The sequence below is a fragment of the Bombina bombina genome, chromosome 1 (assembly GCF_027579735.1).
Source record: "Bombina bombina isolate aBomBom1 chromosome 1, aBomBom1.pri, whole genome shotgun sequence".
NCBI lineage: Eukaryota > Metazoa > Chordata > Amphibia > Anura > Bombinatoridae > Bombina > Bombina bombina.
In genome coordinates this window covers 198,149,977-198,166,296 of record NC_069499.1, presented here as the reverse complement: position 1 = coordinate 198,166,296, position 16,320 = coordinate 198,149,977, and the positions used below count along the sequence as shown (strand labels likewise).

The 16,320-nt window shown below is 39.4% G+C and overlaps 1 protein-coding gene across 1 annotated transcript in view; it reads right to left on the bottom strand.

Moving 5' to 3' along the window:
• MGA (MAX dimerization protein MGA) overlaps nucleotides 1–16,320 on the bottom strand; it is a 1,137,718-nt gene that overhangs the window by 295,802 nt on the left and 825,596 nt on the right. The window contains exon 20 of the mRNA XM_053697822.1: nucleotides 6,251–6,424. Within this exon, the coding sequence (XP_053553797.1) occupies nucleotides 6,251–6,424 (174 nt within the window). The remainder of the gene's footprint in view (nucleotides 1–6,250; nucleotides 6,425–16,320) is intronic.

The following is a 16,320-nucleotide window of genomic DNA, read 5'->3' as shown; positions in this document are numbered from 1 at the left end:
ACGTTCCTCACACTGAAGTTTCCTGTACTCCTCAGCCTCTGTGGGAACAGCACTGGATCTTAGATACAACTGCCTGGAGGATGATGATCTTAGCATAAGTCTTCATCCATCTGCTGCCTGAGAGTAAATAGTACACACCGGTACCATTTAAAACAAAAAACCTTTGCTTGAGGAAATTAAAAACTAATATTTTATCAGCTCTTTCACTTTACCCTTCCTAGTACTTAGAGTAGGCAAAGAGAATGACTGGGGGGTGGAGCTATATCGACAGCTCTGCTGTGGTGCTCTTTGCCACTTCCTGTTAGCAAGAGGATAATATCCCACAAGTAAAGGATTAATCCGTGGACTCGTCGTACCTTATAGAAGAAAAGCGCGCTTTCATAATCTAAAAAACAGAGTAACCGGTTAAAAACACAATTTATGCTTACCTGAAAAATGTATTTCTCTTGTGGTGTATCCAGTCCACGGATCATCCATTACTTGTGGGATATTCTCATTCCCAACAGGAAGTTGCAAGAGGACACCCACAGCAGAGCTGTTATATAGCTCCTCCCCTAACTGCCATATCCAGTCATTCGACCGAAAACACGCAGAGAAAGGAGAAACCATAGGGTGCAGTGGTGACTGTAGTTTAAATGAAAAAATTACCTGCCTTAAAATGACAGGGCGGGCCGTGGACTGGATACACCACAAGCGAAATAAATTTATCAGGTAAGCATAAATTGTGTTTTCTCTTGTAAGGTGTATCCAGTCCACGGATCATCCATTACTTGTGGGATACCAATACCATAGCTAAAGTACACGGATGAAGGGAGGGACAAGGCAGGCACTTAAAGGGAAGGTACCACTGCCTGTAAAACCTCCCAAAAATAGCCTCCGAAGAAGCAAAAGTATCAAATTTGTAGAATTTTGAAAAAGTATGAAGTGAAGACCAAGTCGCCGCCTTGCAAATCTGTTCAACAGAAGCCTCATTTTTAAAGGCCCAAGTTTATTATGCTTCTTAGCCAAAAAGAAAGAGAGGTTGCCGAAGCTTTTTGACCTCTCCTCTGTCCAGAGTAGACAACAAACAAAGCAGATGTTTGACAAAAATCTTTAGTAGCTTGTAAGTAAAACTTTAAAGCACGAACCACGTCCAGATTGTGTAATAGACGTTCCTTCTTTGAAGAAGGATTAGGACACAAGGATGGAACAACAATCTCTTGATTGATATTCTTGTTAGATACCACCTTAGGTAAAAACCCAGGTTTGGTACGCAGGACTACCTTATCCGTATGGAAGATCAGATAAGGAGAATCACATTGTAAAGCAGATAACTCGGAGACTCTACGAGCCGAGGAAATAGCTACCAAAAACAGAACTTTCCAAGATAAAAGTTTGATATCTATGGAATGAAGAGGTTCAAACGGAACTCCTTGAAGAACCTTAAGAACCAAATTTAAGCTCCATGGGGGAGCAACAGGTTTAAACACAGACTTGATTCTAACCAAAGCCTGACAAAATGCCTGAACATCTGGAACATCTGCCAGTCGCTTGCGCAAAAGAATAGACAGAGCAGAAATCTGTCCTTTTAAGGAACTAGCTGACAATCCTTTTTCCAAAGAAATGAAGAACACGGCAGGAATTTAAAAGCTTTGAAAACCTGGACTCCGTCAGGTAAATTTTCATTTCTACAGAATCTATCAGAGTCCCTAGGAAGGAAACTCTTGTGAGTGGGGATAGAGAACTCTTTTCCTCGTTCACTTTCCACCCATGCGATCTCAGAAATGCCAGTACTACGTCCATATGAGACTTGGCAATTTGGAAGTTTGACGCCTGTATCAGGATGTCGTCTAAATAAGGGGCCACTGCTATGCCACGCGGCCTTAGGACCGCCAGAAGCGACCCTAGAACCTTCGTAAAGATTCTTGGGGCTGTAGCTAATCCAAAGGGAAGAGCTACAAACTGGTAATGCCTGTCTAGAAAGGCAAACCTGAGAAACCGATGATGATCTTTGTTATCGGAATGTGAAGATAAGCATCCTTTAAATCCACTGTAGTCATATATTGACCCTCCTGGATCATAGGTAGGATGGTACGAACATCTTGAATGATGGAACTCTGAGGAATTTGTTTAAGATCTTTAGATCCAAAATTGGTCTGAAGGTTCCCTCTTTTTTGGGAACAACAAACAGATTTGAGTAAAAACCCTGTCCCTGTTCCTCCTTTGGAACTGGATGGATCACTCCCATAACTAGGAGGTCTCGTACACAGTGTAAGAATGCCTCTCTCTTTATCTGGTTTGCAGATAATTGTGAAAGGTGAAATCTCCCTTTTGGGGGGGAAGCTTTGAAGTCCAGAAGATATCCCTGGGATATAATTTCCAACACCCAGGGATCCTGGACATCTCTTGCCCACGCCTGGGCGAAGAGCGAAAGTCTGCCATCTACTAGATCCGTTACTGGATAGGGGGCCGTTCCTTCATGCTGTCTTAGAGGCAGCAGCAGGCTTTTTGGCCTGCTTACCTTTGTCCCAGGTCTGGTTTGGTCTCCAGACCGTCTTGGACTGAGCAAAAGTTCCCTCTTGTTTGCATTAGAGGAAGTTGATGCCGCACTTGCCTTGAAGTTTCGAAAGGCACGAAAATTAGACTGTTTGGCCCTTGATTTGGACCTGTCCTGAGGAAGGGCATGACCTTTTCCTCCAGTGATAACAGCAATAATCTCCTTCAAACCAGGCCCGAAAAGGGTCTGCCCCTTGAAGGGAATGTTAAGCAGCTTAGATTTTGAAGTCACGTCAGCTGACCATGATTTAAGCCATAGCGCCCTGCGCGCCTGTATAGCAAAACCAGAATTCTTAGCTGTTAGTTTAGTCAAAATGAACAATGGCATCAGAAAACAAAGGAATTGGCTAGCTTAAGTGCTCTAAGCTTGCCAAGTATGTCATCCAATGGAGTCGCTACCTGTAAAGCCTCTTCCAGAGACTCAAACCAGAACGCCGCAGCAGCAGTGACAAGAGCAATGCATGCAAGGGGCTGTAGGATAAAACCTTATTGAATAAACATTTTCTTAAGGTAACCTAATTTTTTATCCATTGGATTTAAAAAAGCACAACTGTCCTCGACAGGGATAGTAGTACGCTTTGCTAAAGTAGAAACTGCTCCCTCCACCTTAGGAACTGTCTGTCATAAGTCCCGTGTGGTGGCGTCTATTGGAAACATTTTTCTAAAAATAGGGGGGAAGAGAACGTCACACCTGGTCTATCCCATTCCTTATTAATAATTTCTGTAAACCTTTTAGGTATTGGAAAAACATCAGTACACACCGGCACTGCATAGTATTTATCCAGTCTACACAATTTCTCTGGCACTGCAATTGTATCACAGTCATTCAGAGCAGCTAAAACCTCCCTGAGAAACACGCAGAGGTGTTCAAGCTTAAATTTAAATGTAGAAATATCAGAATCAGGTTGCATCATCTTTCCTGAGTCAGAAACATCACCCACAGACTGAAGCTCTCCTTCCTCAGCTTCTGCATATTGTGAGGCTGTATCAAACATGGTTCTTAAAGCTTCAGTATGCTTTGCATTTCGTCTAACCCCAGAGCTATCTCGCTTACCTCTAAATTCAGGTAGTCTGGTTAATACCGCTGACAGTGTATTATCCATGACTGCCGCCATGTCTTGTAAAGTAATCGCTATGGGCGCCCTAGATGTACTTGGCGCCATTTGAGCGTGAGTCCCTTGAGCGGGAGTCAAAGGATCAGACACGTGGGGAGAGTTAGTCGGCATAAATTCCCCCTCGTCAGATTCCTCTGGTGATAAATTTTTTTAAAGACAGAATATGATCTTTATTGCTTAAAGTGAAATCAGTACATTTGGTACACATTCTAAGAGGGGGTTCCACCATGGCTTTTAAACATAATGAACAAGGAGTTTCCTCTATGTCAGACATGTTTGTACAGACTAGCAATGAGACTAGCAAGCTTGGAAAACACTTTAAATCAAGTTAACAAGCAAATATAAAAAACGGTACTGTGCCTTTAAGAGAAACAAATTTTGTCAAAATTTGAAAAACAGTGAAAAAAGGCAGTAAATCAAACGAAATTTTTACAGTGTATGTAATAAGTTAACAGAGCATTGCACCCACTTGCAAATGGATGATTAACCCCTTAATTCAAAAAACGGATAAAAAAAACGATAGACGTTTTTTAACAGACACAACAAACTGCCACAGCCTGCTGTGGCCCTACCTTCCCCAATAAACGACTTTGGAAAGCCTTTGAGCCCTTTAGAGATGTCCTATAGCATACAGGGGACTCCTGAGGGAAGCTGGATGTCACAGTTTGTAATTTTAACTGCAACAACTGTAACTTTTATACTACAACAGTGGAAAGCCTCAGGAAACTGTTTCTAGGCAAAATTTAAGCCAGCCATGTGGAAAAAACTAGGCCCCAATAAAGTTTTATCACCAAAGCATATATAAAAACGATTAAACATGCCAGCAAACGTTTTATATTGCAATTTTATAAGGGTATTACCCCTGAGAGTAAGCATGATACCAGTCACTATTAAATCACTGTATTCAGGCTTAACTTACATTAATCCGGTATCAGCAGCATTTTCTAGCATTTTCCATTTCTAGAAAAAATTGTAACTGCACATACCTCATAGCAGAGTAACCTGCACGCCATTCTCCCGCTGAAGTTACCTCTCTCCTCAGACATATGTGAGAACAGCAATGGATCTTAGTTACAACCTGCTAAGATCATAGAAAACTCAGGCAGATTCTTCTTCTATTTACTGCCTGGGATAAAATAGAACAACTCCGGTACCATTTAAAATAACAAACTTTTGATTGAAGATAAAAAACTAACTATATTTCACCACTCTCTCTTACTACCTCCATGCGTGTTGAGAGTTGCAAGAGAATGACTGGATATGGCAGTTAAGGGAGGAGCTATATAACAGCTCTGCTGTGGGTGTCCTCTTGCAACTTCCTGTTGGGAATGAGAATATCCCACAAGTAATGGATGATCCGTGGACTGGACACACCTTACAAGAGAACCATTCCTCACATGAAATGTTATGAAATGAAAATCATATAGCCATAAGGTTAAAGGCCCTCCCAAACCTATAAGGAAGGTAGTTAATCCATTTTCTTTTAATATACAAATAGTGCCTGCAAACTGCCCCAAAGAATCCTTACTAAAGGATTATAAATGTCCCATGACATTTAATGCAGAGTTAAAATAGATAGTGCAAGTTTCCAGTACCTAGAAGACAAAATCACTTGCCTGAAAATCTACCTGTCGGGTAGGAAGACAGCTCACAAGGCGTGAAAGGACACATACTCCTTACAGAGAGACCTGTAGAAAAATAAACTCTGGCTTTCTATACCGAGGGCAGCAAATATGTTAGAAAACAAACCAAGGACCGCCTCGCCACCTTCTAACTGCTTAAAAGCCACCACTACTCTTACTCAAGAGATTGACATGGACACAACTAAACCCCAATCCTTGCTTGCATGGAAAAGTACCAGAAAAAGGAATAAATATGTTCAGAAACCAACTTCACGTCCTCCATTGACAGAGGCAAAGAGAATGACTGCGGGTTATGGGTAAGGGAAGTGAGACTTAACAGCTTTGCTGGGTGCTCTTTGCCTCCTCCTGCTGGCCAGGAGTGAATATCCCACTAGTAATTGGAATGACGTCATGGACTCTCTATGTCTTAGGAAAGAAATGTAATTTTATACTACGTTAAGAACTAAACAATTTTTTCTTTTTAGTGCACCTTCTGGTGAGCACTCAGGCGAAACCAAGAAGTTAGTTTTGTAACGCTCCCCATAGAGAGAAGTCTATTATGTAAGGAATTTAGCGTGGGTGATTTAATCAGACCTCCAGCAAAAATTTTACTTTCAACTTGTAATATGGAAGTAAAAATGGGAGCACTATGGATTGCACTCTAGCGCACCATAGCACTATTATTACGCTCCACTTGTAATCTAGACCAAAGTTTCTACTTTATAGGTTGACAAACAATAAGTTAACAAATAAAGATTAAAACAATTAAACCATAATATTCAGAAACCAAGACACACTATTTTAATTTTAATTGTAGCTGGATCACAGTGTATATCCCTATTATATCAACAAACAAGTGAAAAAACAAAATGGAGCATGCAAAATTTTCTGATGAATATTGTAGCATATATTTAATTCTGTAGAAAAGGGATTCACTACCTATTACTTTTATATTTATGCAAAATGTAGATATCTAACCTGTTTAAGAATGTAGCTCTTTGAAACCTTTGGAAGGTTGTGGAGTCCAAGCGAATTTTTAAGCTCCTCGAAGAGGTCCCTCATTTCATTTCTACGTCTCCTTTCATTTGCAGTGTGAGTCCGACGATAATAAGCACTGGCATCTTCATCCACATCCCTCTTAAAATTTGATTTCTATTAAAGCAAAACAAACTATTTTGAAACATTATAAGCAAAGTTTAAAATGTATTTCATCAAGCTAAAATGGAAATGAAAGGGATAGGAAAGTCAAAATAAAAAACTTGCATGATTCAAATAGAGCATGTAATTTTAAGACACTTTTGGAAAAGAATACGCACATATCTACACTAGTGGGAGCTGCTGCTAATTGGTACAACTGTTCAAATCAGCCAATAGGATTCCCGTAGCTCTCAACCTATTGGCTGTTTTGAACCGCCAATAGGATTTCAGAAGCTCTCATCCTATTGGCTGATTTGAAATTGAAGAATCAAACCAGCCAATAGGAATGCAAGGTACGCCATTTTGAAACGGATACCTTGCATTTAACTTCAGTGTACGGCGGTGACTGTAGGAAGAGGACCCTCCGCGCAGGATGTGCCGGTCTAGGATGGCTCCATGCCGCCGGGATGAAGATAGAAGACGCCCCCGCGAAAGATGAAGATGTCGCCGCCTGGATGAAGACTTCAGGAACCGTGAGTAGATATTCCGAGGTTAGTGTTAGGTATTTTTTAAATTTTTTTTTTTCAGATTAGGGTTTTGGGCAAATTGTAAAAAAGCTGAATGCCTTTTTAAGGGCAATGCTCTACAAAATGCCCTTTTAAGGGCTATTAGTAGCTTATTGTAGGCTAGGTGGTGTTTTTATTTTTTTTGGGGGGGGGGGGGGGGGGGGGGGCTTTTTAAAAATTTTTTTATAGGGCTATTAGGTTAGGTGAATTTTTTTTTTATTTTTTATAATTTTGTTTATTATTTTTTGTGATCTTAGTATTTTTTATTTTTCGTAATTTTAGTGTTTATTTTTTTTTGTAATGTTCGATTTTTTACATTTTTTCGTAAGATTAGTTTTTCTTTTAATTTGTAATTTGTAATTTTGGATTTTTAATTGGTAGTTTCTTTTTTTTATAATCAGAATAGTAATGTTCAGTTAATTTATAGTTTAATGTTAGGTTTATTTTTATTTCACAGGTAAGTTTATTTATTTAAATAGTTATATTGTAATTTTAATTTAAAGTTAGGGGGGTGTTAGGTTTAGGGGTTAATAGTTTAATTTAGTGTTTTGCAATGTGGGGGCCTGCGGTTTAGGGGCTAATAGGTTTATTTAGTGGCGGCGATGTGGGAGGCCAGAGGTTTAAGGGCTCTTAGGTTTATTTAGTGGCGGCGATGTGGGAGGCCGGAGGTTTAGGGGTTTATAACTTTATTATAGTGTCAGCAATGTCGGGGAGCGGTGGTTTAGGGGTTAATATATTTAAATAGTGCTGGGGATGTGGGTGGGGGGCAGATTAGGGGTTAATAAATTTATTTAATAGTCACGATGTGGGTGGGTGGCAGATTAGGGGTTAATAAGTTTTAAATAGTGTTTGCGATGCAGGAGGGTGGCGATTTAGGGATTAATAGGTAGTTTATGGGTGTTAGTGTACTTTGTAACAGTTTAGTTATGAGTTTTGTGAAACATTTTTGTTTTGCAAAATCCATAACTACTGGTCTCAGATGGCGGTATGGATTGTGTTGGTATAGGCTGTGACGCAAGCATTTTAGCCTGAACGCACAACCTATAATACCGGCGCTATGGAAATCCCACACTCGAACGTAATTTTTTTGAGTGCGGAATGGACGTTGCGTTACAGGCTAAAATGCTTGCATTACAGCTATACCGCCGCAACTCGTAACATGCGTTCCTGGCCATTCCAGGGGCAATGGCCAATTTTTCAGCGGTATAGCCGTACCGCAAAACTCGTAATCTAGCCGAAAGATAGGAGAAGTAATACCTTCCATAGGGTTAACAATATCATCCTCCATAGTGGAATTAAAATCCCAACAGAAAGACACAACCAGATTTCCCAGCATTTTTAGACAATTTCATTTATTATATAGGCTTAACCATAGCTGTGTACAATAGGTTTCCACCATTCCCTATATGAGGGAAGTATATAGTCACCAATCACCCATACATTGAGCTAGTACATACCTCATAATTTCCTTAGCTACCAAAACAGCATCTTTTTTGTGCATTATTACTGTGTTATTACTATTTTTTTTTTAATGTGTGTTTTTTCCCAATTTAATATATAACTAGATTACGAGTTTAGCATTATCAGTGAAAAAGCAGCGTTATGGGTTATAACGCTGCTTTTTCACTCCCGCTGGTATTACGAGTCTTTCAGGTTTAGAGGCACTGCACACTTTTTTGGCACTACCGCAAATTAATTTACGCAATTTGCATAAAGTCTTTTTTCAATGGGACTTTCATAGCGCCGGTATTACAAGCTTTTTCTGGGAAGCCAAAAAGTGAGCGGCACAGCCTATCCCGCAAGATTCGTAACGCAATATTAAGTCAGTAGTTATGAGTTTTACGCTACAAAGCTGTAGCATAAAACTCATAACTAAAGTGCTAAAAAGTACACTAACACCCATAAACTACCTATTAACCCCTAAACCAAGGCCCTCCCGCCTCACAAACACTAGTTAAATATTATTAACCCCTAATCTGCCGCTCCTAAGATCGCCGCCACCTACCTACATTTATTAACCACTAATCTGCCGCCCCCAACGTCGCTGCCACTATACTAAATTTATTAACCCATAAACCTAAGTCTAACCCTAACACCCCCTAACTTAAATATAATTAAAATAAATCTAAATACAACCTACTATCATTACCTAAATTATTCCTATTTAAAACTAAATACTTACCTGCAAAATAAACCCTAAGCTAGCTACAATATAACTAATAGTTACATTGTAGCTAGCTTAGGTTTTATTTTTATTTTACAGGCAAGTTTGTATTTATTTTAACTAGGTAGAATAGTTAATAGTTATTAACTATTTACTAACTACCTAGTTAAAATAAATACAAATTTACCTGTAAAATAAAACCTAACCTGTCTTACACTAACACCTAACATTACACTACAATTAAATAAATTAAATTAATTAAATACAATTACCTAAATTACAACAAAAAAACACTAAAATTACACAAAATAAAAAAAGAAATGATCAGATAGTTAAACTAATTACACCTAATCTAATAGCCCTAACAAAATAAAAAAGCCCCCCCCCCCAAAAAAAAAAATGAAAAAAAACCCTAGCCTAAACTAAACTACCAATAGCCCTTAAAAGGGCCTTTTGCGGGGCATTGCCCCAAAGAAATCAGCTCTTTTACCTGTAAAAAGAAAATACAAACAACCCCCCAACAGTAAAACCCACCACCCACACAACCAACCCCGCAAATAAAATCCGAACTAAAAAAACCTAAACTCCCCATTGCCCTGAAAAGGGCATTTGTATGGGCATTGCCCTTAAAAGGGCATTTATCTTTTTTTCAGCCCAAAAGCCCTAATCTAAAAATAAAACCCACCAAAAAAACCCTTAAAAAAACCTAACACTAACCCCCGAATATCTACTTATAGTTTTGAAGACCGGACATCCATCCTCAACGAAGCCGGGAGAAGTCTTCATCCAAGCCGGCAGAAGTGGTCCTCCAGATGGGCAGAAGTCTTCATCCAGACGGCATCTTCTATCTTCATCCATCCGGCGCGGCTCCATCTTCAAGACATTGAGCTTCAATCCTATTGGCTGATCCAATCAGCCAATAGGATTGAGCTTGCATTCTATAGGCTGTTCCAATCAGCCAATAGAATGGGAGCTCAATCCTATTGGCTGATCGGATCAGCCAATAGGATTTTTTTCACCTTTAATTCCGATTGGCTGATATAATTCTATCAGCCAATCGGAATTCAAGGGACGCCATCTTGGATGACGTCATTTAAAGGAACCTTCATTCGTTGTTAGTCGTCGGAAGAAGAGGATGCTCCACGTCGGATGTCTTGAAGATGGAGCCGCTCCGCGCCGGATGGATGAAGATAGAAGATGCCGTCTGGATGAAGACTTCTGCCCGCCTGGAGGACCACTTCTGCCGGCTTGGATGAAGACTTCTCCCGGCTTCGTTGAGGACTTCTTGCCGCTTGGATGAAGACTGGATGTCCGGGCTTCAAAACTGTAAGTGGATCTTCGGGGGTTAGTGTTAGGTTTTATTTTTAGATTAGGGCTTTTGGAATGAAAAAGAGCTAAATGCCCTTTTAAGGGCAATGCCCATACAAATGCCCTTTTCAGGGCAATGGGGAGCTTAGGTTTTTTTAGTTAGGATTTTATTTGGGGGGTTGGTTGTGTGGGTGGTGGGTTTTACTGTTGGGGGGTTGTTTGTATTTTTTTTTTTACAGGTAAAAGAGCTGATTTATTTGGGGCAATTTTTTATTTTGACAGGGCTATTAGATTAGGTGTAATTAGTTTAAATATCTGATAATTTCTTTTTTTATTTTGTGTAATTTAGTGTTTTTGTAATTGTAATTGTAGTGTAATGTTAGGTTTTATTTTACAGGTAAATTTGTATTTATTTTAACTAGGTAGTTAGTAAATAGTTAATAACTATTTAGTAACTATTCTACCTAGTTAAAATAAATACAAACTTGCCTGTAAAATAAAAATAAACCCTAAGCTAGATACAATGTAACTATTAGTTATATTGTAGCTAGCTCAGGGTTTATTTTGCAGGTAAGTATTTAGTTTTAAATAGGAATTATTTAGGCAATGATAGTAGGTTTTATTTAGATTTATTTTAGTTTAATATTTTCTTTATTTAGATATTTCAACAGATTGCATAACAACAAAGAAACAAAAATAAAAAACAAAGAATCAAAAAATTCCAGAGAGTAAAAAAAATTTAAAAAAAATTATTGCTTTGTCATGATTGCATTCCTGTTCAAGTCCATCAGTACTTTACTTTCAGAGTTCAATTTTCCCAGGGTTTTCTGTATCATCAAAGTATAATATCGCAGAACAGTTTTAAAAAATAGTCAGAGGATTACAAACTCAGATTTCTATGTCAACAAGCTGCTTACAAGGTTAATCATCTGCAATATTCCTATTTTAACAGTGGAACAGTTAGCTCTGTAATACTGATTTCAGTGTGGGTAGATATGTATCTGTGTTTCACTCACTTCACGTTGGCATAACAAACCTCACTCCTGTAGATCTCCTCTCTCCTCAGTCCTAGGATGGTAGTAGGAGTCCCAAAAGAACATAATTTCTGCAAAATAATCTAATCTACCTACTGTATAATAATAGAATCTCTCTAATGATAAATTAGTTTTCATCTGTGCTATCCACATAGATACTGTTTGTTCTGCATCTGATTTCCAAAGTCTAGGTATGACTTGCTTTGCACTGCATATGGCTAATCGGAAAAGTAATGTGTGCTGTTTGAAGGGGAATTTAGGGATGATATGGAATAAGTATACCATAGGGTCTAATGGAATGTCAAAATCCAGTAATTTACTCATCTCTACATTGACACTTCTCCAGAAGCCTGCTATCCTGGGGCATTCCCACCATATGTGTAGGGGGTTCCTTTTCCTGCACATTTTCTCCAGCATCTATCAGATGCTTCCGGGAATATAAATTTAAATCTGTGAGGGGTAAGATACCAGCGAAGTAGGAATTTATAGTTTGTTTCCAGTAAGGCTGCTGAGTGTGCGGATTTAGCTGTGTTTTGAAAGATCTTTAGCCATTCTTGCTCTGTGAGGGTGTAAGGGAGTTCTTTGTGCCAGGAGCTGACTGTTGGAGTGTGTAAAGTCTTAAGAGGAGTAATTAGAAGTTGATATAAGGAGGAGATAGTGTGTGTCTGTGGAGAGTCCTGAGTGCAAAGTTTCTCAAGTGAGGTAGGATCTCTCACAATCTGGTGTTTAAGCTTGTGTGAATCAACAAAGTGACTGAGTTGTAGGTATCTGAACCAGTGTGTGAAATGTGTGACATCTAATTCTTCTAGGTGTTGCCTCGAGATCAATTCTCCCTCTTCGAGTAGAGAGTATAATGGGAGTAAACATTCCAGTCCACACGGTAATTTCGGCGCTAATGGCATCCCTATAGGAAAGTCAGCATTGGATAATACAGTTGTCAAGGGAGAAGGAATCGTGGAAATGTGTTTATGTCTGTGGAGCACGCTAAACCATACATCAAATGTTTCTTTTATTATTGGATAGTCTTTAACTAGTAATGGTTGTTTTCCCTTAGGTTGCCAACAGCACGTTCCTAATTGTGCGGATTTAGTGAGGTCATGTTCCAACGTCACCCAGAGTCTATTATAATTTATGGGGAGCGTACACCAATCTATTATTCTTCTCAAAAATATTACACTACGGTATCTGGATAAGTCTGGGACTCACAAACCTCCAAATTTTTTTGGTAAGTAGAGGATAGATCTGGCAACTCTGGGTGGGCGCTTTCTCCAGATATACGAGTTCAGCACCTTCTGCAATCTAGAGATATACGTTTCCGGGAGTGGTATGGGGAGGGTTTGGAACAGATAAAGTATTTTAGGAAGGATGGTCATTTTAGTTACTCCAGTTCTGCCAAGCCAGGATATTTGTTTATGTAGCCATAGGGAGGTATCTCTACTGACATTGGTCATTAAAGCTTCATAATTTAGGTGGATTAGTTTCTGTTTATCATCTGTAAGGTAGATGCCTAAATATTTTAAAGCAGATTTTTGTATTTGGTAGGGTACTTTTGACCTAAGTTTTTGGATGTCTGAGCTATTTAGATTGACGTAGAAAATTTCGGACTTATTTTGGTTGACCGAGTAATTGGAGCAGGAGCCAAACGCTTCCAGGGAGCCTCCTACAGCAGAGAGAGATGTAGTTGGACGTGTTAAAATTAACAGCAAGTCGTCAGCGTAAAGCGTAAGCTTATGAAGAGTAGAGTTTATAGTAAGTCCGTGAATGTTAGGGTCATTTTGCAATGTTGTGGCTAGGATTTACATAGAAAGGACAAATAGTAGAGGGGATAATGGGCAACCTTGTCTAGTGCCGTTAAAAATTGAAAATGGGGTGGATAAGATCCCATTTACTTTAACTTTAGCCGCCGGTTTAGAGTAAAATATTCTTGAGATAAAACTGTCAGGGAGGCCAAATTTCTTTAAGGTCAAGTTTAAAAAAGTCCAGTCCAGTCTATCAAAGGCTTTTTCAGCGTCAGAGAGTAATACGGAGGGTATGTCATGATTTGTGGCATGTTGTATTAAATTAAGTACCTTTACGGTGTTGTCTTTTGCTTCTCTCTGCGGCACGAAGCCCACCTGGTCTGGGTGGATAAGCAGGGGTAGGAGTTTATTGAGTCTAGTAGCTAAGATCTTCGCATAGATCTTCACGTCCACATTTAGGAGTGAGATCGGACGGTAATTTGAAGGGGCTGTAGGATCTTTACCTGGCTTTGGTATAACCGTTACTATCGCTTCAAGCATAGAAGGTGGGAATGTAGATACTCGATCAACCTGATTAAAAACCGAGAGTAAGTGCGGTATTAATAAGTGCTTAAACTTTTTGTAATAGGAGCTTGTTAGCCCGTCTGGACCTGGACTCTTCCCTATCTTTAGAGAATGGATGGCAGCGCTAATCTCTTCTGAATTGATTGGTGAGATAAGGGGCTCTAGGTCATCTGATGGAATAGAAGGTACAGTCACCCGTTCTAAGTATTGGAGGCAGTGTGCCTGATGTTCCTCTATATTTCTGTTAGGAGTCAAATTATAAAGGGCGGAATAATAGTCTCTAAATATTTCAGCCATTTTATAGGAATCTACTGTGGTTTCCCTATTTGTATTTTGTAGTGCATTGATAAAGTGTGTAGCTCGTCTAACTTTGAGTGCTCTGGCCAACAATCTGCCAGGTTTATTACCTTCAATAAAAAATCTCTGTCTCAACTTCAAAGCTTGAGCATGGGCTGAGTGTTCTAAAAATGTTGTCAATTTGTTTTTAGCTTGGTCTCTCTGAGATTTCAATGATTCATCTTGGGGGTTCAGTTTATAGGACCTGTCAAGCTGTTGAAATTTGTCTGTAAGATCTTGATGGTGCATCCTATTGTTTTTGGATTGTGTTGCCTTAATCTTTATCATCTCACCTCTTAAAAAGCATTTGTGGGCCTCCCAGAGAGTACATGGGGCAATGCCCAGTGTATTATTGTTTGAGAAGTACTCAATTAACAATGTTTCTATTTGTTGTAAAATGAGAGTGTCATTGAGTAAAGAATCATCAAAGCGCCATTGGTAGGGTTTGAAAGGAAGGGATGTCCAATGTGTGGTACAGACGACTGCTGAGTGATCTGACCAGGCGGTGGGGCAGATATCAGTGTGTACGACTGATGCAATGGCTATGTGATCTATGAGGATGTAGTCAATGCGTGAGTGGGAACGCTTGGACGCAGAGTAAAAGGTAAAGCCTTTCCTTATGGGGTGTTGAATACGCCATGGATCATGTACTCCTAAGAGTGTTAAGTCATTTCTAATAGATTTAAGCGCTCTTGTCGATAGTTGGGATTGTGTAGTGGAGCTATCTAATAATGGGTTCAATGGTGTGTTGAAATCTCCTCCAATGACTAGTGCTCCTTTATAAAAGGTTAGAATATTATTAGAAATCTTACGGAGGAAGGTTGCCTGATGGGTGTTAGGGGCATAGATATTAACTAATGTAACAGGTTTGCCATGTAATAATCCCAATATGGCTCCCTTCGTTGTCTTTTTCCACTTGCTGTATGTGAAATGCTAAAGATTTGTGGATTAAAATACTAACCCCTGAGATCTTTTTGTCTGAGTGGCTGCTGTGGTAATGGGTGGGGTATGAGGTTGTGAAAAACTTAGGCTCCTGACCCTTTAAATAATGCGTCTCCTGTAAGAATAAGATATCAATTTGCTTATGGACAATATCAGTGAAAGCGACCCGTCTCTTATGGGGGTTGTTAAATCCTCTGACATTTTGTGTCATGAATCTAATCTGTTTCTTAACTGACATCATTCATACAAAACTAGTGACTGACATATAGTAGATAAGATTGGGAACCCAACATTTTTAAACTTATCATAAACATATGTAAATACTTTAAACAGTACTGTGGTAGAATCAAACCTGCTACTGAACAGTGTGGTAAATATCTGTGGTTGATAAAGAATAACAACAAACAAACAATAGAACAATAACATAAACTTAAACAAACAATTCGACACGAAATGTCACACAATAGGGGTAGAACAGCCTATCCCAGTGTTATGTTAATAAACAGATAAAGGACGAAACAATACAATTTAAACTAGCAGCCCCTAAGAGTCTACAGTGTAATTTTTAAACAAGTAAATCATCTTCAGTAACTGTACAGCCCATAAAGCTAAATGTTCATCTGAGCTGACATATGTAACAAACATGGAACTATCTCACCCATTTGTTGAGTTGCGTCTTCAGGTAGTGGCAGTACTTTGTTCCTCTTGTGCTTTCTTGGTCTTCTTGGGTCTTTGCTGCTGCCACGGTGTTCTCGGTGGTCTCAAGGGATTTGCTGGGCCAGTATAATCAGGTTTCTCTCCTGTTGCCACCGAGGGTGGAGGATCTATTCCCAGTGCAGCACATGTATCTGAAATGTCTTCTGGTGTTTTACAAATGTGTTTCTCGCCTTTACAAGAGATGTTGAGAAAGCAAGGGAATCCCCAGCGGTATGTTATAGCTTTTGCTCTAAGCAAGGATGTCAATGGCTGGAATTCTCTGCGTCGTTGTAGAGTGCGAGGGGCCAGATCAGCAAATATCTGTAGATGGTAATTTTGAAAGGTGATATCCTTGGTCTGTCTATCAGCTTTAAGAATTTCTTCTTTCGTTTGGTAATTTTTAAGCTTGAGAACGTCGCGTGGCGGCGCTTGATCTGCAGGTTTAGGCCGAAGTGCTCTATGACCTCTATCAATACCCATATCCATGTCAGCTGTGGGTCCCAAAAGTGATGAAAACCAGCCTTTAAGGAACTCAGGTATGGTGTTTGGTAGAACAGATTCT